General features: G+C 43.7%; 1 protein-coding gene across 2 annotated transcripts in view; it reads right to left on the minus strand.

Moving 5' to 3' along the window:
• DNAH9 (dynein axonemal heavy chain 9) overlaps window positions 1-24,590 on the minus strand; it is a 314,223-nt gene that overhangs the window by 119,598 nt on the left and 170,035 nt on the right. For both annotated transcript variants that reach the window (XM_060082642.1, XM_060082641.1), the window contains exons 39-44: window positions 19,884-20,049; window positions 18,048-18,150; window positions 17,247-17,486; window positions 11,320-11,481; window positions 6,721-6,917; window positions 601-763 (exon numbers count right to left, since the gene is read on the minus strand). In XM_060082642.1, coding sequence (XP_059938625.1) covers window positions 601-763; window positions 6,721-6,917; window positions 11,320-11,481; window positions 17,247-17,486; window positions 18,048-18,150; window positions 19,884-20,049 — 1,031 coding nt within the window. The remainder of the gene's footprint in view (window positions 1-600; window positions 764-6,720; window positions 6,918-11,319; window positions 11,482-17,246; window positions 17,487-18,047; window positions 18,151-19,883; window positions 20,050-24,590) is intronic.

A 24,590-nucleotide genomic window follows, 5' to 3' on the forward strand; every position in this document is an offset into this window, starting at 1 on the left:
GGTTGGAATTCTCCCAGGGACAGCAAGAGCAGCATCTTGATGGAAATGACCTCATGACTCCCTACTGGGCCTCTATTGTTGGTCATGGATCAAAACAGGGGGCTGGACAAAGTGACCTCTGAGGGTCGTATTTAATGCCTTTCTCCACTTTCAGGGCATGCACTGTGGCTCCTAAGTGCCTTACGTCTCCAACCAGGCCATGTCACTGAAGGTCCCAGCAGCTGGTGGTTACTGAACCCAACCTTTAATATATGCAATTCTTATAAAACTTGGGCAAACTGTCAGTATTCCTTCTGTCTGCTAGGGCTGCTGGAGAGCTGTGTGTTGAATTTGATGTAGATGTGCTTCCGATTTGGGTGAGAACTGAGGCTCTACAGATGCCTAAAGTAGCTGAGGTCTCCCAGATGCAGACCTTGGGAAGGTCGGTGTTCTCAGGGTCTAAGCACCTCCAGTCACCAGCCCAGAGTCTAAGAAGAAGGTGGACAGATGATTAAGGGGAGATTCTGGCGAGGGAGCTGAAGAGCTAATGCAGGGTGACAGGGAGTCGTGGGCAGTTGGGGAGAGACAGAGCCTCCCCCCCGCAGCTGCCCGGCCCCCTACCTTGAAGTCAGGAATCTGGTAGCCTCTCCGCAGTGTGATCTGGAATACGTCCATGGAGCTGATGAAAGCCGCGAGCCTCGTCAGACTCTGCTTGCCGCTCCCCCCTACGCCGACCAGCAGAGCGTTTCCCCGCGGGCACTCCAAGATGCGATTGATGTGGCAGCTGAGAGAGGGAAGCAGAGGCACAGGGCTTTGATCAGACTTCCCTCCGTGAGGAGCAGGCGTAATGGTCCAGGTGAGGACTGGAGCCCTCCTTGCAGGCACATCCTGGGCTGAGCTTGGGAAGAGGGAGTTAAATTGTTCCCAGACCTCGCCTCACCTCTTGCCTGAGTGGACTGAGGTCACCCTGCTCTGCTTTAAGCCAAAGCCTCTGGTGAAGCAGTGGTGGTGGAGGAAGAGCCCAAGGCAGCCAGGCAGGATTGGAGGGCATGTGTGATGGTGACAGGAGGAACCTGGGTTTATAGGCCTAATTATGGCCGCAGGATAAGTTCCTAGTAAGACACTTTTCACAACTTCTGATAAATACTGAAAAACTGGCCCCCAGAATGGTGGCATCAATTTCTTCTTAGGTAGAAGTGATCAAAAATTGACTCTATTATACTGGAGGGTGAGAATATGTTAGACTGTGCTAGTCGAATGTGAAAGTTAAGCCAGTGTATTTGGGGATAACATAACCAGTGATGAAGCCGCTGTGGAGGGCTTGTATGTCACTACATTTATGTAGTGACATTTTATTCCCCTAAATACTCAGAAGGTATTTACTGACTACTTTTAGCTCTTTCTGTGATTTTACTTTTTCGTTTATTATTATTTAGTTGTGATACTCTGTCTTGTATCAGACAGGTGTACACTTCTCTTGCTCCCTTATTAAACAGTGGTTTCTAGACATCTGAAGAGTGTGTATACTCATCTTGTTTTCTCTGTAGTACTAGCACATTCAAGGCATTGAAGAAATTTCTGTTAAATGTAAGCAGAACACCCCAGACCTGATACTCAGCATCACATTTGAGGTGAGGTAGGTGCAAGGAATCATCTGCTTTGTGTCTACATGAGATGGTGCCTGGCTACAATGATAAAAGGAGAAAATATGGTGTTAAGATATCCAGGCCCTCTCTTCAGCTTCACAAAAAGAGGGGGAAGGAATGAATTACTGAGGAGAGAGGAGGCATGGGGGAGGGGAAGTCCAGGTAGGTTCTGCGGGCTGCCCAACACCCAGCTCTATCCTGGAAGGCCTGAACTCAGCTTAGCATGGTCCATGCTATTCAATATCTAAATGGAAATGCATCATTAGTGCTGAAGTTTCCAAAGAAGGAATGGTTAAGTCTGCAACTGTCAGCATTGGATTCCAGCTGGGGATTCATTAACAACCTCTGACGAGGGCAAAGGACTCTGCATTTAAATTACAGAATCTAAAAAGAAGATCAATATTCTAAAGGATTCCTGGGCCAGAAAACCAAGGCAGTCTGAGTTAAGGCCATTACTGAGTTTCTGGGAGATTAAAAACAAAAGCTGAAAACGTACCACAGCACAGCTGGAGGAAGCTGGCTTATTGAAGACTAAACACACACACACACACACGCACACACACGAGAACCAATAAGATGCACAAAAGAAGGGGCACAAGAGAAGTACATCTGAAGTTCCTTTTTTTGCTAATAAACGTGAAGCGATTCTAAGAGAAAAAAGAGGAATCGGAAAAGCACAGGTCGGAATGAAAAAAACAAAGAAAAAGGTAGACGGAGATAATGCAAAAAGCAGGGAGAAAGATCTAGTGTGAAGCTTTCAGAAAAAGTAGAACTAGAATGTGCTGAAATGGTGAAGGAAGTCAGTAGGAGAGCAAATGGTGCTTTTAGGGAAAGAAAACAACAGCGGAAAGATAAAGCTTAACACCATGGACTGCTTAGTAAGTGCGAAGCACTTGTCATGCAGCATCCTCATCATCCTCACTTTCCGGAGGAGGAAACTGAGGCTTGGGGAAGTTGTGTCCTTCGCAAAGCACCACCGCCAATTGGTGGCAGAATGAGGACTTGAACTTGGGCTTGGCCCTTGGGGCTCCTGGGAGAGCGCGTACAGCCTCGTCGGGGCACTCTGTGGAGTGATGCCGACAGCTCAGTCACCTGTGTTTCTCAGCGGGCTGTTCGGCATTCCGTTTTCCGGTGTAGGAGGGGAATGCTTCTGCTTTCTCTGAGGGTAGAGGCAACAAAGAGGATGAAGGAGCGCCCGGGAGGGGAGGGAAGGGCAGTGCAAGAAGGGAGTCATGGGACGTTGATATTTTAAAACAAACGTACAGGAAATTATACATCGAGATACATTTTATTCTTCCAAATTGTCCCCCTCAAGGGAGTTCATTATTCCAGTTATTTTGTCATTGCTAATGCAGCTCAGGTTTCTCTTTGGAAACTATCTTCAGAGGCTGGTTAGGAGCCTCAGGAGAAAAACCAGTTTTCATAGTCTTATTTTGTCCTTAAGAACAATATTAGGCAGTTTGATCACCCATGCTGGAAACCACATTGACTGAATCACTTGCTATTCTCCCAAATTACATTTACCCTGAAAAGACAAAGATTTTCTTCAATTCCAAGACTATGACACAGGCTCTGGTAGCTCTTAGAGAGGAGGGAAAATACTCCCTGAAGTTTCACCAGATTAGTGAACAAACACCCTAAAACCCTTATTACTGACCATCTACCATGCACCAGACGCTGTCCAAGGTACTGGGGATTCAGCAGTGAGCAAGAGAGTCTGTGTGTTCAAGGAGCTTACACTGGATTAGGGGAATGTATGAAGCATTGTCGTGTGATGGTCCTGAGCAGACATGCTGCATGAGTGTAGGCTTTGGCTTACCTCTTCCTGGGGTGTGTGTGATGCTGGGCCACTTCCCTCATCTCTCCGGGTATCAGTTCCCTTATTTATAATATAGGGATAATAGTAGACCTGACTTTCTTCAAGGTGTTTGTGAAGCCCAAGAGAATTGATGCAGGCAGAACACTGTGCACCAGCCCGTGGTGAGCTGTGTTCAGTGTGGGTCTCACATGTCAGATCCAATGCTGCCTCGTCGGTGAAGCCTCCCTCACCACCCTATTTACAGCTGAACTTACCTCCCAGGACTCTCTATCCCTTTTACCTTTCTGTTTTCCTCTGTATCATTTATCCTATATGATGTGCTAAGAAATTTTACTGAGTACCTGCTATGTTCCAGACACTGTCCTAGGTATTGGGGGTGGATCTAGCAGTGAATAAGACAAAGATCCCTGCACTCATACTAAGACCATCTAATCAATAAACAGGTGTTGGATGGATGGATGGATGGCTATAAACAAATTAATAGAGTGATTAATCATGACAATTGTAGCAGGGGAGTCAAATAATATAAGGTAAGGACGCAGCAGTGACAACCGACTTTAGCCAGAGGTTGGTCTGTGGTGACTTTGATAAGAGCTTCTTTGTTCAAGTGGTAAGAAATGGACCAAGGAACAGATGAGAAGCAAGAAAGTATGAAAAGTAAAGGCAACCCTTCTGATGAGTTTTTCTTTGAATAGAAGCCGAGAAACAGGGGTAAGGGGTGAAAGAGATATAAGAGTCAAGGAATAGTTTATTCTTTTTTTGATAAATGATAACATGGCATGTTTGTATGCTGATATGTATGATCCAGAAATGAATGAATTGATGATGGGGAAGAGGGAAGAGAAGGAAAGAGAAAAGAGGAGAGAGGGAATTCCCTGGCAGTCCAGTGGTTAGGACTTGGTGCTTTCACTGCTGAGGGTGTGGGTTCAATCCCTAGTCAGGGAACTAACATCCCACAAGTGGTGAGGCACAGCCCCCCAAAAAAAGAAGAGAGAGAAGAGGGAGGGAAGGATCATGGCAGGAGGGAGTAAAGTCACTGAGAAGGTGACAGGAGATGGGAACCAGGGCACACGTGGAGGGTTTGGCCTCAGGTAGGCACAGGGATGGTTCCTTAGCTGAAATAGTACAGAAGGCAGGACTTGTGGGTGGGATGCAGGTGGGATACAGAGAGGCTGTTCGATTTGATGGCAGGGAGATGAGAGAATTGTCTTCTGGCTGCTTTCATTATCTCAGCAAAATTGTGCTCATTAATTGGGAATAAAGAGAGGGGAGAGATGTTAGAGGGTTGAGAAGAGGAGAGAAACGTGTGATGCAGTCATCACACAAAGGGGAAGGCAGCAATCTGCCCAGGGTCATAGAGGAGAGTTTCTAGCAAAGTTGAGGGCCCACTTGAAATCTGTGGCTGAAAATCGCAAAAAAATCAAGTCAACAGGATGATGGTTTTTCTTCAATAATCTCCACATGTTTAGGGGTAGGTGTGGAAAAAGAAGATAGTGAGGTTTAGCTAGAGTAGAGCTTTGTCACATGGATGCAATGACAGGAAAGTTAGGGGAGCTTGTACTGGGTGACAGAGTCTATGGTGGTCGAGGAAAGTAAAGACATGGTGGACAGAAGGATAAAGGAGTTTGAGAAAGTAGGTGGTTCCATGAAATGAAGTCTTGATGACGTTTGAGAATAGCTGGAATATATTTATTTGTGACAAAATGGATGGACCTTGAGGGCATTATGCTAAGTGAAATAAGACAGAGGACGGTAAATACTGTATTATCTGCCTTACATGTGGAATCTAATAAAACCAAACACACAGGAACAGGTCAGATTTGTGGTTGCCAGAGGTGGGTGGAGGAATTAGGTGAAGGGGTCAAAAAGCACGAACTTCCAGTTATAAGATGAGTAAGTTCTGGAGATGTAATGTACAACACGATGACTGTAATTAACAATACCCTATTGTATAGTTGAGAGTTGATCTGAAAGACTCTCATAACAAGGAAAATAACTACGTGAGGTGATGGTTGTTAGCTAACCTTATGGTGGTCACATTTTGCAATATATACTTAAATCATTATGTTTTATACCTTAAACTTATACAATATTATATGTCAACTGTATCTCAGTAAAACTGGGAAATAAGTATAGCTGGAATAAAAACTAGAGCAGGTTAGTGGAGGGGTAGGAGAGACAAATGAGTGGGATGTTTGAATTCGAGATTTTGGATGTGGGTTCATTATTGATGACAGAACTTCTAGGGCAGGAACACGTGAGTGAGTGGCTGAGGTGGGAAGGAAGGAACGTCGCTGGAGCTAAGGAGGCCAAGGAACAGAAAGACCAGGTGACACACAGATGCCAGGAATGCAGAAAGGGGTGGCTGAGGAGAGAAGGTGGGCCAAGCACTGAGGTAGGTGGTAAATGAGGGGGAGCAACGGGATGTCAGCAGATGACAGTGACAAGGAGGGGTGATGAGTAGGGATATCCAGGTACTTGTGCTTCAAAAGAACTGGGGTTCATGAAAGATAAAAGGAGAAATGGTTTAAATATGCCACTGGTGTGGGGTGGGGGAGAAGGAGGGTCCGTACCTCTCCCTAGGCCGTGGGGTGCATAGAATGGGGAAGAAAAAAACTGCTTTCCTCAATGCAGGGTTCAGTTAGGTTTCAGTTAGAATTCATCAGTGTGGAAGTTCAGAGAAGTTGAAGATAAAGTGGATTTTGCTGTTGGAGACTCTGGGTAGCAGGGGGCAGGGTGGAGAGATTTTAGAAGGCAGGAGGGGTGGTAAATGCACCTCAGATTGGGGAATATAAAGAGCAGTATAGGATTAGCGTCAGTGTGAGTATAAACTATCTGGGAGGCTTGGTGACTACTCTCCCTGGTTCATTTGATAGCAGCAAGACTTAAAAAGATAGTTAATTTTTGAAATATGTGCACTTAAAACCTTCAATCTCACTGGACTAGTATGAGTTGGGAATGCAGGTCCTGAGCTGCTCTGTGCCTTATTTTATGATCTCCCATTTTCCCTTGGTGTCACCATGATCAGGCCCAGGACTGTAAATGGCAGACAAGGAAATAAATCCAGTTCCTCCCGAGTTCATCACGATGCTGCGCTGGCTACAGCCAGTGGCAGAAGCCACAGCTGCTGCTCTACCAGCCGCCATCTTGACCTTCATGGCAGAAGCAGTAGCTGCTTTCCCAGTTTCATCAAAGTGTCATCAAATGCTCAAATGAGACCCCTGACACTGGGAAGAGGAGACAGCTGAGGAAAGGCACGATGAGAAGCACACTTACATATGGCACATCGCGTCCTCGAAGAGAACCAGGTCCATCACTGTGTTGACTTTGTTGTGGTTCTCCAGGGCCTCCACCAGAGTCTGGGTCAAAAGTTCCCACGATTGTACAGGCATGTACTTGGGCTCCCCGATACCATTTGCAAAATGGCAATACATGTTCAGGCTTTGGGTCTGTTCCACTGTCTCTTGGAGATCCTGGGGATGAGACACAGGGACAGGGACCCTCCTTAGTGACTCTCAGTTCTGGCTCCACATGGAGTGGAGACACCTCATTTGCATTTTCTCTCTGAGCATGCTCTAAAAATTATCAGTGCTGCTTCCAACACTTCCTTTCTTCTTGAGAAGCCCTTAAAACATGGATGTTTAACATTCATTTACGACGTCTGAGAAGTCACAGATGATGTTGGTTATTCCTTGTGGGCTGAGGATGGGACATGGAAGGTGGGAGGTGCCCTTCCCTCACGTACAGTAAGAGCCCTGTCCGAGCAGAGCAGTGGAGGGGACACACGGGTGCATTTCCCTCCGCAGGGGCTCTTTCACCAGGATTGGGTTCCACCAGTCCTTGGCCCAATGGCCTCACCTCTCCCACATCCATTCAGACAGGTCTTGCTTCCCAACCCATAGCAGTGTCATAGAACATCCTTTTCTATATCCTGTGAGACTGCACACTATAGGTTGCCCTCCCCAACGTTATAGGCTCAACCCAGAGGGCTTGGTTTCTGAAAAATGTGCCATAAGCTGTCCTTAGGTGACTGATTCGTTTATGGTAACAATGATAATATTAAAACATTGACAGTAGAACCCCCATTTATAAAACAGTTTTAAAGATTTGGGCTTATTGTGTGTCAGTTCTTGCCCACAGGACAAACCTTAACATGTTTAATAAATACCCAGTAAAACTCAACTGACTTAAAAGGTAGGGGTCTATGTCTCTTCACTACCAGTCTATCCTTTAAGTTTCGAAGAGGCAGCTAATTTTTTTTTAATTCAGAAAGGAACTATTTACTTATCAAACGCAAATGTTTGAGACTTCAAGAGGTGGAGATTGTAGAGGAAGTAAGTCCAAGAAAGAATAGGTTTGCTAATGAGTAAGTAGGAATTTATGCCAGCATGAACGATTGTCCCCACCTGCTGTTCTTTTCTAAGGTTCAGAATGGAGGATCCACCTGGGAAGGGAGAAATCAGCATGCTATTCAACAGCAGAGGCATTACCCAGGGCATACATCACCGTAGGGTTAGCCTTGTGAGCCCAGGGGACAAGATGCATCAAACCTGATGGAGGCAGCGAAAGTGAAGATGACAGTAACATCTACAAGAAGCCAGGACTGCTGCTTGGTTATAAGAAGAAGTAGAAAGAGTTAAATGTCAAAGAGTTATTATATTTTGAAGGCAGCTTCAGGGCCATAGAAAACCTTTAAGCTATGCTGGCTTTGCTAGATAGTAACAACAAATGTCCAGACATTTGGATAAGATTTAATGTGATGCAGGAGAGCCATTCTTGCTGGTTGAGGAAAACATGTGGGAAAGGGATATGGGAATACATCTACCTAGTTTGAAAATGGGTTAATATACTGGGAAGCAGTCCTGATGGCAGTCAATTTACACTAATGATCTGGCAGAAGAACAACGAAAGTGCAGTTCTGAAAAGCCTGGTCTACAAAGACTCTCTGATGAACAAAACAAGGCTCTGATTTTATGATCACAGCCAGATGTGTAGAAGGAAGAGAGAAAACCAACCCACCCAGTGAATCAAAGATTTCTTAATAGTGATGTTGTATCATACAATGGCCACAAATAAGAGAACTTTAAGCTTTTAATGGTGGAAACAGGACTGTATCAATTCCGTGTTGGAAATTTGGCAACTTTTCTCTTTTTTACTGAAGTATAGTTGATTTACAGTGTTGTGTTAATTACTGCTGTACAGCAAAGTGATTCAGTTATATATATATATATATATATATATATATATATATATATATATATATATATATACACACACACACACACACATTCTTTTTTTTAAATATTCTTTTCCATTATGATTTATCATAGAATAGTGAGTATAGTTCTCTGTGCTGTACAGTAGGACCTTGTTGTTTATCCATTCTATATATAACAGTTTGCATCTGCTAATCCCAAACTCCCACTCCATCCCTCCCCCAACCCTCTCCTCCTTGACAAATGCAAGTCTGTTCTCTATGTCCGTGATTCTGTTTCTGTTTCATAGATAGGTTCATTTGTGTCATATTTTAGATTCCACATATAAGTGATATCATATGGTATTTTTTTTTCTCTTTCTGACTGACTTCACTTAATATGATAATCTCTAGCTCCATCCTGTTGCTTCAAGTGGCATTATTTCATTCTTTTTTATGGCTGAGTATCAGCAACTTTTCTTTAATACCAATGCAAAGATTTGGTGTAGCCAGAGTGCTTCAGGTTGGCATTTTAAATGTTGTTGGGGAAGGATGACGGCAGTATTAATTATATCTAGGTCTATGATCAAAAGGATGTGTTCTTAGTAGACAGACCCACGTAGGAACTTCTGTTTCAAAGACTGCATGTTGTTATTCTAAAGTGCTAGCTCAGACCAACTTAAGAAGACAGTCAGGGCTCCTGCGCAGAGCCAAAAATGAACACACAAACTGGCAAATTCTACGATGCTCACGGAGAGGCAGCTCTGACGTGAGAGTGCTGAACGTCAGGCCATTTAAAAAGGATGGCACGAGCGGAGGAATTTAGGGTGTTTGGACTAGTAAAGAGCAGACTGAGAGAAGTTACTTAAAATGCTGTCCAAACATTCAAAAGGCTGTCATATAGGTTGGAACAAACTGTATATATCTTCAGAGGTGGACCCAGAATCTTATCAGGAAAAATTATGGAGCTAAACCTAACAAGGTGAGCATAGGGAGAGCGTGGTATATTTAAATACAAGATCTGATTATTCTAAGTTCAAGAGAGGATAGATAAGCAGTATGTGTGGAAAATCTGGTGCTCTGTTCAACAGAAAGCTCACTGTTAGTTGTGGGGTAATTTTGACACTAAGAAATGTCATAAGATCTTAGGCTGTGTTAACGTATACCTGTGCTTCCCTGGGCATATTCTATCAATCATTCATTCTTCAAATTATTGGTAGGTCTTATGTAGGGAAAAGAGTTTTAGGGTCCAATATGTTTGGGAAATGAGGTATGAATCAGGCTTATTCAAGATTTTCAGGGCTTTAATGTGCTGAATGTACTGTGTATTTCCAAGAGAGGGTTATAATATGAAGTACTTTCTCATATATATTGCACAATGGAATACTACTCAGCCATGAAAAAGAATGAAGTAATGTCACTTGCACCAACATGGATGGAACTAGAGATTATCATACTAAGTGAAGTAAGTCAGAAAGAGAAAGACAAATACCATATGGTATCACTTATATGTGGAATCTAAAATATTACACAAATGGACTTACTTAACGAAACAGAAACAGACTCACAGACATAGGGAACAGACTTGTGGTTGCCAAGGGGGAGGGATGGATTGGGAGTTTGGGATTAGCAGATGCAAACTATTATATATAGGATGGATAAATAGTAAGGTCCTACAGTATAGCACAGAGAACTATGTTCAATATCCTGTGATAAACCATAGTAGAAAAGAATATAAAAAACTGAATCACTTTGCTGTACTGCAAAAATTAACACAACATTGTAAATCAACTATACTTCAATTAAAAAAATTAAAAACAATAAAATGTTATGGGGATAGAAAAAATATGAAGTACTTTCTCAACTTATTTCATCATGGATACCTTCTTTCCAAGGAGTATATTGTGGTACAACTGTTTAGCAAGACACATTTTGGCAAACACAGTTAACAAAAATTATAGTATGTAAGAAGAGGGGAATGATGGTCTTGATTTTGGTCAGACCCCACTTGGGTTGTGTGATGAAAGTCAGACACCATGATTTCAGAGGGGAGAACTGATGGAAGAGTAATAAGGATGATGTCAAATTGCTTTGGGTTTGGAAATAAGTCTTGTCAGAAATGGCTAACAGAACAGAGGCTCTTTGGCCTGGAAAAGCGAAGACCCAGGAAGGACAAGATAAATGGTCTTAAAATATTTGAAGGTTTGTCATGTAGACCTAGGATTAGTAGACAGGGAAATGAATTTCAGATAATTATTTAAATAAATCTCCAGTCTTTAAAGTTGTTCCAAAGGTTCCAAATTTCAAAATCGTTCTAAATTTCCAGCCATCAGCCATTCCAAAGTGGCTGCCTTTGGAAAGACAGGATAGTGTATTTCCAAGGATGCTGGTGCATTATCTGGGATGACCAATCTGAGCAGTGGTACTGAGAGGCATTAATATAGGACGAGGATTGGATCAGATGGTCTGCACAGACCTCACAACACCGAGATTCTATGATTAATTTGTGTCTCTTCTTGCTCCAGCATTTTTCACTTAGGCAAAATAATGACAGATTTTATTTCCTTATCTAATCCTGATCTTCTTCAATTTATGGGCTAGATTTTTATCATTTGGGTGATCACTTGCATAATTATGATTATTTTTCAAATGTAAATATAAATTCACAGGGCAATACTCACATCAAAAATTTTCTTGATCACTTCTGCTTGGATCTTATCAAAAAGATCAAGATCCTTCTCTTCCACCATCTTATCCCGATAAACCCGATTTGATTCGTGCAGATAGAGCTTTACTAGGTCCTGTGTGGATTTTACACATTCCACAGAGGAAAAGAGAATGCCCTTTAAGGAGAATAAACAGCAACAAAAATAACATGAATAGCAATTTAAAACTACAACAGTTACAACTGATAGAAGCCAGTATATGACAGGTACTGAACTAGATGTTTTGCCAGAAAAAGCTCATTTAACCATCCATGATGCTACAAAGTAATTTTTACAAGTCATTTTGTATAATGTGAAGGTTGGGATTCAGAAAGACAGGAGGCATGCCCGATGTCATAAGGTAAGTGGCCTTAGTTCAAAACCACAGTTTTGAAACCAGGTCTCTCTGACCTGAGAGCCTGGAATTTCAACCACTACTTTCCAAATCACCACAGTGAGAGGCAAGGCTGCTTCTCTGCTGTATTTCTATTCTACAAGTACCACTTTGAAAACTAATCTGGGTGATGATTGCTTATGTAAAATCAGAACGATGACATAGGGCTGGAATGAATATAGCTAACCTTCACAGGCCAGTAATCCATTTATTCATCTCTAGTAAGTTCTCCTTCTTATATACCTCAGGGATCGTTCCAAATATTTACTCTTCTTTTCAAATTTCTGTCACCTCTCTGTTACTATTAGCCAGTGTCCTATCCCTCTTTTTCAAGGAAAAATGGAGACCACTGAGATTAGAGCCTCTCGATGACTTCAGATCCTATAACTTCAAGCTCATCGATGCCGTTTGCCCTCATTGCTTTCTTTCTTGTCTTACAAGAAAAGGGGTCCTTTAATTGTTCCTCATTACGGACAGAATAATGCTCAGATTCATCCGTGTGGCATAAAGATCTAGACATAATAAGACTACCAATCTGCTTCCTCATCACACTTACCATCACTTCCCATAAAATCTAGATTTCAGTTTCACCAACTGCAAATTATTTTCTAACCCTGAATACTTTTGTGCCTCCATGCCTTCTGCTGTACTTCCTCTGCTCGTCTTTCAAGATCTAGCTCCACTGCTCTCTGCTGAAGTATTCCAGGGCATCTCCTCTCCTGTCCAACAACATCCCTCTGATGTGCCCCACATAACCCTTTATATATAAATCTCTATTAATATAGAAGAATTATAAGTTTCTAAAATTATTTTTCTTTGTACAGGTTTGCTTCTCCCAGGTCATGTTGAGTGCCTCTAAATTTTGGAAATAAAGCAATATACTTCCAAATACCCAATGGGTTAAAGAAGGAATCATAGGGAAAATTAAGAAATATTATGAAATGAATGAAAAAAAATATAACACATAAAAGCCTGCATGATGCAGTGAATGGTATAATTAGAGATAACTTTATAGCCTTAAGATAAACATTTCAGAAGAGGTGAAAGGCTGACAATTAATGATCTAAGTAGCCATGTCAAGAAGTTAGAAAAACAAGAATAAACTTACCCCAATCCCAGAGTAAGTAGGAAGAAAGAGATTATAAAGAAAAGAACAAATTTTAATAATATAAAAAACATATCAAATAGAGATAACCAATAAAGTCAAACACATAATATTGATATACTTTTCTTTTCTTTTTCCATTTCTTTTGAAAAGACTAGCACAACTGATAATTTCCTGATAGGGCTGATAGAAGATAGAAAGAGAAAAACAGAAAAGACACACATAGCCAGAACAAAAAAGAGAACATATGTCAGATAAAACAGATAGTTAAAAGATAACAACAGGATACTATAAACAATTTTGTGCTAATAAATTAGAAATTGATGACACTGACATCTTACCACAACTGATACATAAAGAAATAGAAAATGTGAATTGTCTAATATGTATTAAAGTAATTGAATTTATAATTTAGTCTTTCACAAAGAAAACTTCAGATGGTTTCATCATTAAATTCTTCTGACATTTAAGAAAGGCACAATACAGTGTTTTAAAAAATCTTCCAGAGAGTAGAAAAAGAGGAAACATTTCCCAATGCATTTTTTATGAGGACTTCATAACCTTAGAATACTAGAAGAAAGAGAAATTATAGGAAAATCTTATTAATATAGGTGCAAATGTTATATAGAAAAAAACAGTGAATGAAATCCAGAAAATAAAATAAGTTCACCATGTAACAACTAAGTTGGGTTGATTATAGGAATGCAAGGTTGATTTAACATTCAAAAATAATCTATGTAATTTATCGCATTTCCAGAAAAAATGGAGAAAAAATGGATATAATTATTTCAACAGATATAGAAAAATCATTTAAGTTTCAACAAATACTCACGATAAAAAAAAAACTCTTGGTAAACTATAAACAGAAATAAATTTTCTTAAACTGGTAAAGAGCATACACAAAAATCTATAGTAAGCATCACACTTAATGGACAACTATTAAAAGCTTTCCCCTAAAATTAGGAACGCTGCAAAATGCCACTCTCACCACTTCTCTTCCTTGTAGTGGCAGCTGTAGCCAGCACAGTAAGAAAAAGAAATTAGAAGATTTAAGGGTTGGAAAGAAAGAAATTGTTACTATGATTCATTTTCACCAGTGACATGATTGTATATATAAGTACAAACATAATATTGAACAAAGACACAAAAGGATATTTACCATATGATTCCATTTATATAAAGTCCCCAAATAGGCCAAAATAACTTATGGTGTTAGAAGTCCAGACAGTAATTAGCTCTGGAAGGAGGAGAAAAGAGTGAAGGGAAGAAAGAAAAAGAAGGAGTTCCATGGATGCTGGGAATGTTGTACTTCTTGATCTGAGTTGTGGTTACATAGCTGTGATGACTTTGTGTCAACCAAGCTCTATGCTTATGGCCTGTGTGCTTTTCTACTTGGATGCTATACTTTAATAAAAGTTTATTTTAGAAAAGGAGAGAAATCTCATTAGGTCCCTTTGGGCCCAGTCACACATACATCTCAGCCCGTCTCCTTCCCGGGTCTCCTATGTACCAGCCCTGTGCGAGGTGCAGACAGCGGGAAGAAGCCCCGCCGGGAATGCTGACTCCGGGACTGGGTTTTACAGTAAGGGGTGCCATCAGCTGATGTGTATAAGCCCTGTTACAGCTGAACACTCAGGCTGACTGACAATTAAGGGCTGAGTCGATGAGAGCACGTCAAGAGCAAACTTTGCACCATCTTAGACAGTTTTGTGTAGCACTGAGATGGGAACGGTTAATGATTTCTGCTACTCAGGGCACTATCAAATTCTGTCCTGATGACTGAATTCTGGACAGAGTGCGTGAAGTGCAGAGGAGGTCTGAATGACTGAGGCTTGGATCAAGCTGGATGGAGGAAAACAGCGTGTTCTCCAGGCAGCGCCTGTCTCCCCGGGGACAACATCCTCCCTTCTGCTCGTCTGTCAGGTCTTCTTCAGACAAGCAGGCCGGAGGGGGCGGGACGGGGATGTTGTAGCCAAGCTGTGGCCTTGAAACTCGGCTCTGGAGGAGGAGGGTGAGGAGGGGCGGCGCTGGAGGGAGGCAGGGGCTCCAGTAGCGATGCGCTTTCCCCCATCTGGGGCAGGGGGCTGACAGCTGGCAGGCTGCAGGGAGGCCCGGCTGGGACACAGAGCCCGGGGGTGCCACTCAGGCTGCCTGAGTCCGGAAAAGAAACAGACTTAGCCTCCCATGCCAATATCTCCCCTCCCTGGCTCCTCCTTGACTTTGCATGGTTGCCACCAAAACAGGCTGGACTAGAACTCTCCTTCCTGAGGAAGTGTTTGCCGCCCCGAATTCCCAGCATAGTGGAGCTGAGTCCGCCTAGTTTTTGGATCTGAGGCTTCTGTTTACCAGTTACGCTGAACATACTGAAGCTACTTGATTTGTCTGTAGCACGGTTTTGTCATTTCTAAATTGGAAATGATCAGTATGTTACCTGATATGGTTGTTGTGAGGATTAAATTATTAGCTAATAGATGCAAGGGTGTAGGACTGGCTCAATAAATGCCAGCTTTATTACAGACTGAAGGCGGACTTTTTACAAGGATCCCCTCTGTTCTCAAATTCCCTCCCCCATCTCACTGCTCGCGACCTCTCCACGTCACTATCCGCTTCCACCTACTTGTTATTCCACTAACACGGTGTGTACTTTTCTACCTCCACGGCCATTCCTGCCGTCATCTACCAGCTGGCAACTTCTCCGAGCCTCTGTTAAATTGGGATAATAACGTGTATCCCAAAGGGTTGTCGTGAGTATGAATCTCAGGTCACACAGGTGACAAGGCGCTGTCCAGGCAGGAGCTGGGCTGGCGCTTCGTGTGAGGGAGACCGAATGCCTCTTTCTCCTTTAGTTCTGCCACTACGGGCAGCGTGAATTTGATCAAATGGCTCAACTCCTTTTTGCTCATCTGGAAGATGCACATGGGGACGCCCCCAGCCTATCCTGTCGCAGTGAGATTTCAGAGATGGCTTGTGTGATAAAAAAAAAAAAAAAAAGAAGTCGTTCTCAATTAATACTCAGTAAATGGGAGATAAGGGTGGGAATGCACAAACTTTGCCACCATCCAGGTCTGAGGGCCATGGAGCTGTGGGTTTTACAGGCTTGGAGCTGAGTCTTTCTTGCTGCCTTAACTGTCCTATGCTGTTCTCCTCATAGAAAGAACGGGTGAGAAGGACAGAATGGCGTGGTGGAAAGGGGTTCTGGCCAGGGGCCTGAAAGGCCTAGGTTCTATTCTGGCTCCTCCCCTGGCTGGCTGTGTAAGCTCTGAGGGTGGGTTTCCTGATTTGTAGCTGAGTTAACACTTGGGAGGCACGTGACCCAGGAGCGCTGTCCTGAGCCAGCTTACAGGAGCTCTCGGAGACTCAACCCGGCTGTGGGGCTGTGGTCTACCCTCCAGGTAAGCTTTTTGGGAGCATCACTCTTGGATCTTTGAACTAATAGTTAGTGGGTTTCTGCTTCTTTTGACCATGGAACCTGCAGGCTCTATGGCCTGAGAGTCTGGACCTTTGTTAGTCTGAGGCTCCCCAGAGTCCTACCTGCACAGGTAGTGTAATTAACCCCAAACACATGTGCTCCCCATGGAGGGTCATGCCTCATTCCCTGATCATGCTGATATTTCCCTACAGATGTGGCCTCTGCTTGGGATAAAAGGCACCTTCCCTCAATAATGGCTCAGAACTATCCTGGAGGGGGGGTCTCTCTGAAAAGCAGTTTCTGCAGATTCTCATCCAGGATGGGAGGGTTGTGGACCCATCACAACAGGATGCGGTACCTGGCCAAGGGGAAGAGGGGGCCGGGTTTGCTGCATTGACCTCTGGAGGTTTTGATAGTGAAGGGGCAAGCAACTGGAAGCACCAGGGAGACACAGGCCACCACTATTCAGATGAGCAGCTGGAAGGATCTGAAATGGCTTTGACCTGGAAAACAACCTGGAATTTTTAGGACTGACGCATCCCAGTGGCTGGTGGATGCTGTCTTCGGAATAGTATGACATGGCTTCTTTAGGAAGCAGAGCTATCCTGCATGGTTTAGGGGATGTTATTTTTCATCCCAAGAATGATGGGTGTACCACCAGGGCCTGCAAAATAGTTTTCTCGCTTTCTTCTGTGTCACTTTCTTTTCTAGGCATGTTGGAACCATTAGATGACATTATCTCCAAAATGCTGAGCCTTCTCCAGCCCGAAGGAACCAACTCAGAAATAACTACACTCTGCTTACCAAGAATTAAGCTAATGGGCAAAGAGAATTCTATTATGTTGAACAGACCCTCACGGACCCCACAGCACTCTGTTTACTTGTACATTCGTCACTCCGTATGAACTGTGCCTTTGCCTGAGAGTTTGGCAAAGAATGGAGGGGACAGGATCATGGCTAAGCCTCCTAGTGTGTCTTGGAGCCGATGGACTCACCTGGAAAATGTTGGCCAAGTCCCTGAGGTTGAAGATGTAATGGAATCTGATTGCTGTGGGGAGGAACGTGGTGGCGATCTTCTGGTGGAAGGTAATGGCCAGACGGATCAGCTGGGGGACGTATTTCTGCAGTGGTGCCGGGAAGTTCCCAAGCTTCAGGTGCTGAGTCAGGATGGTGCAGTAGATGGAGGACAGGGCATCTGCTCCCGGGAAGGAGAGGGCGAACACGCTGAAGTGACGCTGGATAGGGGAGCAGAGGCACGTGGAGGAGGCCACGAGTTAGACATCCGTGGTCACAGGACAGAAATCACCTCTTCAGGATTTGGATAAGATGGTGAAGAATTCTTAGAAGGGCTTTGAATTCTACATTCTGGCCACATTTCTCACATTAAACCCAAACTCAGGTTGAATCTAAAATGATTAATGGGTTTTGGACCTCTGGTCAAAGATGTCAGCAAGGTGAAGCAGGAAGGGAATGGCACTTGGACTCTGGGAATCTGAGTCCAAATCTGAATGTGATCCTGAGAATGCACATGACCTTGGGAGGGTCATTCACCTATCTGAAGTTCTCTCAACCTGAAGACCAAGTTGAATTAGATGAACCCTGATTCCTTCTGGCTCAAAAAGCTTCATAACTCTGGGTCTAAGGGTTTTTCTGTCTCCCTGAAAATGCGAATCAGCATCCTGTATGATTTACCACTTGAAGAGGCTGGACGGGGGGGGCCAATTATCACACATAGTCCAGTGACATCAGCCTGGAAGGTGGTGTTTAGAACCCTGGGGTCACAGTTCCTCCTGTACCTGAAGCCGTGGGTTGATGGTGAAGCTGCCCACAGTGGGGTTCATACAGGAAATGTACTGGACATTCATGACTTCCTTTAGGGACAGTTTGTTTCGATCATACCTGGAACAGTCAGAAACCATGGACGAGAGTTGAGTGAGGGCAGAAGCAGGTAAGTGTGCTGTCAAGGTGAGCTGGGATGTGCCTGATCATTCATGTGTTTGGGGGGTAAAAAACAGTCTAGATACATTGGTAGAAACTGAGAAGAGACAAGAGCTTAGGACAAATTGCTAAGGGATACGACATCTATGGAAGTAGCGCCGGAAGAAGAGACCACAAAGATGGTCAAAGAGGTAGGAGGAAATCAAGGGTGTGTAGTATCCAGGAAGCAAAGGAAGCCAGTATTTCCAACAGGACAGAGCAGTCAACCACATCAAGTGCTGCAGAGAAGATAAGAAACATGGTGACCCAACGGGGTCTGTTGGATTTCACAATAAAGATACAGTTAGTTGAGCAGGAACAGTTCAGTGAAGTGGAGGAAACAGAAACCTAATCATAGTGGACAAGCAGGAACAGTTCAGTAAAGTGGAGGAAACAGAAACCTAATCATAGTGGACAGAGGAGTGAGCGGGAGATGAGGAAGTGGAGACAAAGGAGAGAATCTGGTTATGCAGAGAGAAACAGAGCAGTAATTAGAAAATGATTTTTAACACAATAGGATAAATTTGTGCAGATTTAGACACTAATATGAAGGAGCCCATCGGGAGACGGGGGAACTAGTAGGTGAAGTGAGATTTCGAGAGATGGAGAGGGTAGACTCAAGATGCTGGTGGGTGGTTGAGCCTCAGGGAAAATGTAATAAGGGGAGGGAGAAAAAGATGCACAGGGATGGAAGTAAGTTGTATAGGTGTGGAAGCTAGAAGTGGAGATGGCAGGAGTGACCATCAGCTGAGGTCGGGTGAGACGTTTGAGGAGAGAGGAGAAGGCATGAAGTAGGCATTTTGGAGGGTGGAAATGTAAACATATGAAGGCAATACAGTAGAATTTCCAGGAAGTTTCTACTTCCCATTGAAGGTTTGTGACCACGAATCTAAAGTAAAACTATTCAATAAGTAGCCTGATTTTTTCCTGGAGACTTCAGCTGCTCGAATACTGGTGTGGAGATTGTGGATGGTGGTCCATGGCATGCGTCCAACAAAGACCTTAGGAGTGAATGAAAGGCAACTCGGGTGACTGTCGTCATAACTGTAATTCCTCTCTCTGAATTCCCTCTTGGCCCTCCCTGCTCTTTCTCAGCAGCAGCAGATTCAGTGTGAGGTAGGAAGGTGAGCCAGAGTTATCTCAAATCACTGACTTGCTTTTTTCTTTCTGGCAAGTCTAGACCTTTTGCCATTAAAACTATTCTGTTGCAGGAGATAACATCAGAGCCTGTGAGATGCTCTGAAAAGACAAAGGCTATTAAGACCCGCAAACATACGTGCACTATACAGAATGTTAGCTGTTCTCAGCGAAGGCCCTGCTCACTGCGATAGAACCACAGGGGGAGGGGGACTGGTTAACTCTGCTTTGGGAGCTTGGAGAAGGCAGCTTTAGAGATGAATATTGAGGGAAAAAGTAGACATTTTTCCTTAAATGAGAGCTCAGTACCTTCTCTGACCAACCTCTTCTGGTGGGTCTCAATTCCCTGTTGGAAGGAAGAGCACCCAGGAAACAGAATCCCAGGAGGGACTCAGTTTGCTGTGGCGATTCTCGTCTGGCGCTAGAGCTGAGCTGAGGTCTGCAGCTCCGACAACAGGACAGCGATCGGCCTTGGACCTGTTCCCCACCCGGCCGAGTCCCTTTATGTGTGCTCTTACCAGTGGCCGTAATCCAGGTGCTGCCTGAGGATGGTGTGGGGCTGTGCAGTCCCGTAGGCGTCCACCTCAGGCATGTTCATGTCATCTATGAAATATATAAGCTTCTTGTTGCCTGTGGGGCCGTAACTTCTGCCCGCTTTCTTCTCCAGAGGCTTCTCCAGGACAGCTGAGGAGAGAGCCAGTGAGTGAGGGAAGGAGGTTCAAAGCTCAGATGCCAGTTCTAAGACAGTCCAATGTCAAGGACAAGCCATGGTGTAGCGTGCAAACAACAAGAGCTGCTCCCAGCAGCAGGCGGTTCTACAGGACCAGAGGGAAGGCGGCCGATGACCAGGCAGGAGTGGTGACAGCAGTGCCCAGGCTTCGAACATCTGACTGCGCACTGTGTTAGGGTTTTTTTTTTGTTTGTTTGTTTGTTTTTTGGCCACACTGTGCAGCCTGCGGGATCTTAGTTCCCCGACCAAGGAGGGAACCTGTGCCCCCTATGTTGGAAGCATGGAGTCTTAACCACTGGACTGCCAGGGAAGTCCGTTAGGTTTTTACAGACATTTATGGTCTCACTGAATCCTTACAACACTGCAACAAGATTAGTACCATCACCCCTTTTATAGGTGACAGAACTGAGACTCAGAAGAATGAATGAACTCTTCTAAGGTAGAGCCAGGATACAGATCCAAACCAGTTAAACTTCAAAGCCCATGTCCCTTCTACCACACTTGCGGTCCACTTTCTTTGTTTGTAGACTAGAAACAGAAGTCCCAAGGCCTAGTACTCTACCCCCAAGGAAACCGCAGACAACAAGATCCTGGGTAGACCTGCCCTCTCTACCTAAGACAGCAGGGGAGCAGCCCATCCCAGGGCTGGGAGGAGGCTCCTTCCACCCCTGGGCTATAAGAGAGGAAACACCGGATATTCTGTCAACAGTATTCTCAGAGAGTTCACCTGCTGGGGTTCACTGAGGGAGAGCAGAAACAAGAGCCCCAGAGAATTTCCCAGAAGCTTGCAGTATCATGAACAGCGCCCCTCTGCTTTCAGGTATCAGATCTTCTTCAGTGCCTTTCTGGAAACCAAGTACAGACTCTCTCCTGGAGCTGCTTCTTCAATTACCCAGCCAGAGGGAAGCAATCAAAGAGTACGGTTTTCCAGCCTGACAGAACTTGTTTAGAGCAAATTTAAGTAATAGGCTGGAGATACATGTATTTTTTTTCAATAAAGCAATTAAATATTAATGTATTGCAAGAACCAATACTATTACCGCTGGAGGCTCTAAGAACCATCTGATTCCTTTTCTTGAAAAACAAGTTTGTAAACAAGGAGGTGTCAACAGACATATGAAGGTGACAGATAGAAAGACAAGTTCCTTCAAGAAGCTTGAATATTCCAATTTTCTGGTCCTGAGTTAAATTAAGTGTTCCAAATATGAATTAAATTTAAATTTAATTAGCATGCAATTAACATACACTATCAACCAATTAATCACCCAACACCTTCTTCCCCCACTTAAGCTATAACAACTATATATGAGATCTGTCAAAATGAAATATAATTAATGGGCTGTCAAGGACATGCCTTTGAGAACGGTCCTTCTAATAGGAAATTCTCTCCTTAGGAAGACTTGTTTCTCCTCCTCCCAAAGCAATGATATTCAAATCAACTCCTGGAATTAAGCAGACCCTGTAATTTGGGTTGATTAAGCTTTTTACGCTTCTCAAGAATTGTTGAGGAGAAAAGCACATCAGCTAACAAGAAGTGGGCTTGGAATGCACGGGATTATCTCAAACAGATGATGTCAAGTACTCCAGAGAAAGAGAGGTCTCCCCAGGAAAGGCACACACATGCTGGATCCCTTCCTGGCCGAGCTCTGCCCCAAGTCCCATCTAGAATGGAATGGTAGTGAATTCTTTTGCTTCCAGGTAGAACTGGAGGAGCAAAAGTCGGTTTACATTTCAGCAAAAATGTTGATGTTGAAGGCACTAAACAAATGAGACATATCAAGAAATGGGACCCTCCCACCAACTTTCCAGGTTCTGCACTGTTGCACACAAGGCCACACCCAGCCCTGGAGCTCACCTGTGCAGTCTTACTGCATTTCTCCATCGGGAACGGCCGGGCGGTCAGCCTGTGGCCACATGGAGGAGCAGCAGCTGCCCCGTGTTTTGATTCACACCATCCCTCCTGCACCGTTTCACCACCACTGTGCGTTGAAGAGCTGCTTCACTTTCAAAGTGGGTTCCTGTTTGTTACCTCATTTCACTGTCTCCACTGCTACCATCCTTGTCCGAGGCTCTCACCTGGTGACTGTGACATCCTCCCAAATGGTCTTGCTGCTTTTGCCCTAGATCCTTACGCTATATTCTCAAGACAGCAGACAGGGGTATTCTTGTAAGATGTAAATCAGACCGTGCCAGTCCCCTGGTTAAAACCCTCGGGTGGTGTCCCATCTCACTTGGAGCAAAAGCCAGTCTGGTTACTTGGGGAACCACGCATCTCGGTTTTTCTCTGCCACTGCTCCTCTCTTCACTCCCTCTGCTCCAGCCATCCTGCTTCTGACTCACTAGGCACTCCCGGCCTCGGGGCCTTTGCTCTGGCTGCTTCCTCTGTCTGCAGTCCTCTTCTCCCAAATGCCAGAAGTTTGCTCCTTCACTCCCATTATGCGTTTATTTACTCAAATGCCATCTTCTCAGCAAGCTCTTTCCTGGCACTCAAGCCCAAATTAAAACCCCACCTCCTACTCCCTGCTCCTGCTTCATTTTTCTCCATAACACTTATTACCACTTAATATCCTCTATATCTTTCTTATTCATCTTGTTTATTTATCTCCCTTCCTCCACATTATAAACTCCACAAGGCCAGGAATCTTTCTCTGTTTTGTTCACTGTCATAAGCCCAGCACCTAGAATACTATTTAGCACAAAGGAGGGTATTCAAAAAATTATTAAAGAATGAATGAATGAATGACTTTTATTATGATAACAAACTCCATGAATAGGCAAAGAAAGACTTATCATCCCCTCTTTGTAACTAAGGAAACAGAGGCTAAGGCAGGCTAAATGCTGTGCTGTAATTAGAACCCAGGGCTGTTGATACTCATTTCAGTGCTTCTTTCATATCACTGAGGAAGAGAGGGCTTCTGAACCCTTATGTCCCAACCCTTCTCCAGGGCTTCCTTGACCACTGCAGTCCCACGATTCCTCCAGTCTCTGAGCACCAGAGCCGTGCATTCATTCACTCACAGAGCATCACTAGGGACCTGGCTTTGTATGGAGGACTGGATGTGCACCGTATCACTGACCCCTCAGAGCAGCCCTAGCATGCATTGTCATCACCTTTAAAAACTTCTTTCAACAAATGAGAAAACTGAGCTTTAGGGAAGTAAAAGGACTTTATCCAAGGTCATACAGCTACTGGGGGCAAAGCCAGGATTCTAACCCAGGTCTGTCTGACTATGGCATCTTATGTAACCACCACAGCAAGGTACTTCTTAAACTTTACTACGACCTGGCTTCCGCCCTTCAGAAATCCCAGGTTTAGTTAACTCATTGCCTGACCATGTTTTTGACAGAGATCATTAATAATTAACTGTGTCTTACTTTGCACTGACATGATTTGTGTATCTGTGTTTGAACTATTTTCCTTTCATATTATCCAATTTTTCACATTAAGATGTTTCAGTTATATTGTAAGGGCTTTTGATTTATTCTTTCAAAAAATAACATACTTTGCATGATTATAAAATAATACATATTCATTATATAAAAATTGAAAAGCATAGAAAATCATAAAGATGAAAATGAAAATTGCCCATACTTCTATCACCTAGCAGTAAGCATTACATTCAATATTTTGGTGTATTTCATTCTAGTCTATTTGCTCTGTTAGATTTTTTCCTTTACAAAATTGGAATTGTACTGTATATTCTGCCTGTATATGTTTTTTTTCATTTCTCATATTGTAAACCTCTTTATATGATAATACTTAACCTCCCAAAACATGATTTTTAATTGCTGCATTGTGTTCTATAATTTGGAGGTGCCAAAATTTGTGGAATGGTTTCCCTATAGTATGAAACATGTTGTTTTCAATTTCCTTATACTTTGAAACCCCCTCCCCCCATTCCAAGTAGAGTGTCTTGCCCACTAGATGGTCTTTGATGATTTAATTTTGTGTCATCTTCTTTTTGGAAGATATTCAGGCAAGTGGCGAGAGTTGTCTATCTGTGATAACGTAATGCTCCTTTGAGGTCAAGAGTTTGATCAGATATTCTTTAAGGTCCTGTCCAACCTTAAACTTTTTTTTTTTTTTTTTTTTTTTTTTTGCGGTACGCGGGCCTCTCACTGTTGTGGCCTTTCCCGTTGCGGAGCACAGGCTCTGGATGCGCAGGCCCAGCGGCCATGGACCATGGGCCCAGCCGCTCCGCGGCACGTAGGAATTTCCCGGACCGGGGCATGAACCCGTGTCCCCCGCATCGGCAGGCGGACTCTCAACCACTGCGCCACCAGGGAAGCCCCCAACCTTAAACTTTTAATGAATAGGTGATGGAGATTTGTTTTACACAAGGACTCAGACACCTGAGTTCCTATCTAATAAGCATAATCACGCACTCAAATATTTGTTGAACTAATACTTCAAATCACAGTTGGATGGCAGGAGAATTCAGGACTGTGACGAGCATCATTTTGGCTCACTCACTTTACACTGCAAATATAAGCC

Source organism: Mesoplodon densirostris, chromosome 18, assembly GCF_025265405.1.
Source record: "Mesoplodon densirostris isolate mMesDen1 chromosome 18, mMesDen1 primary haplotype, whole genome shotgun sequence".
NCBI lineage: Eukaryota > Metazoa > Chordata > Mammalia > Artiodactyla > Ziphiidae > Mesoplodon > Mesoplodon densirostris.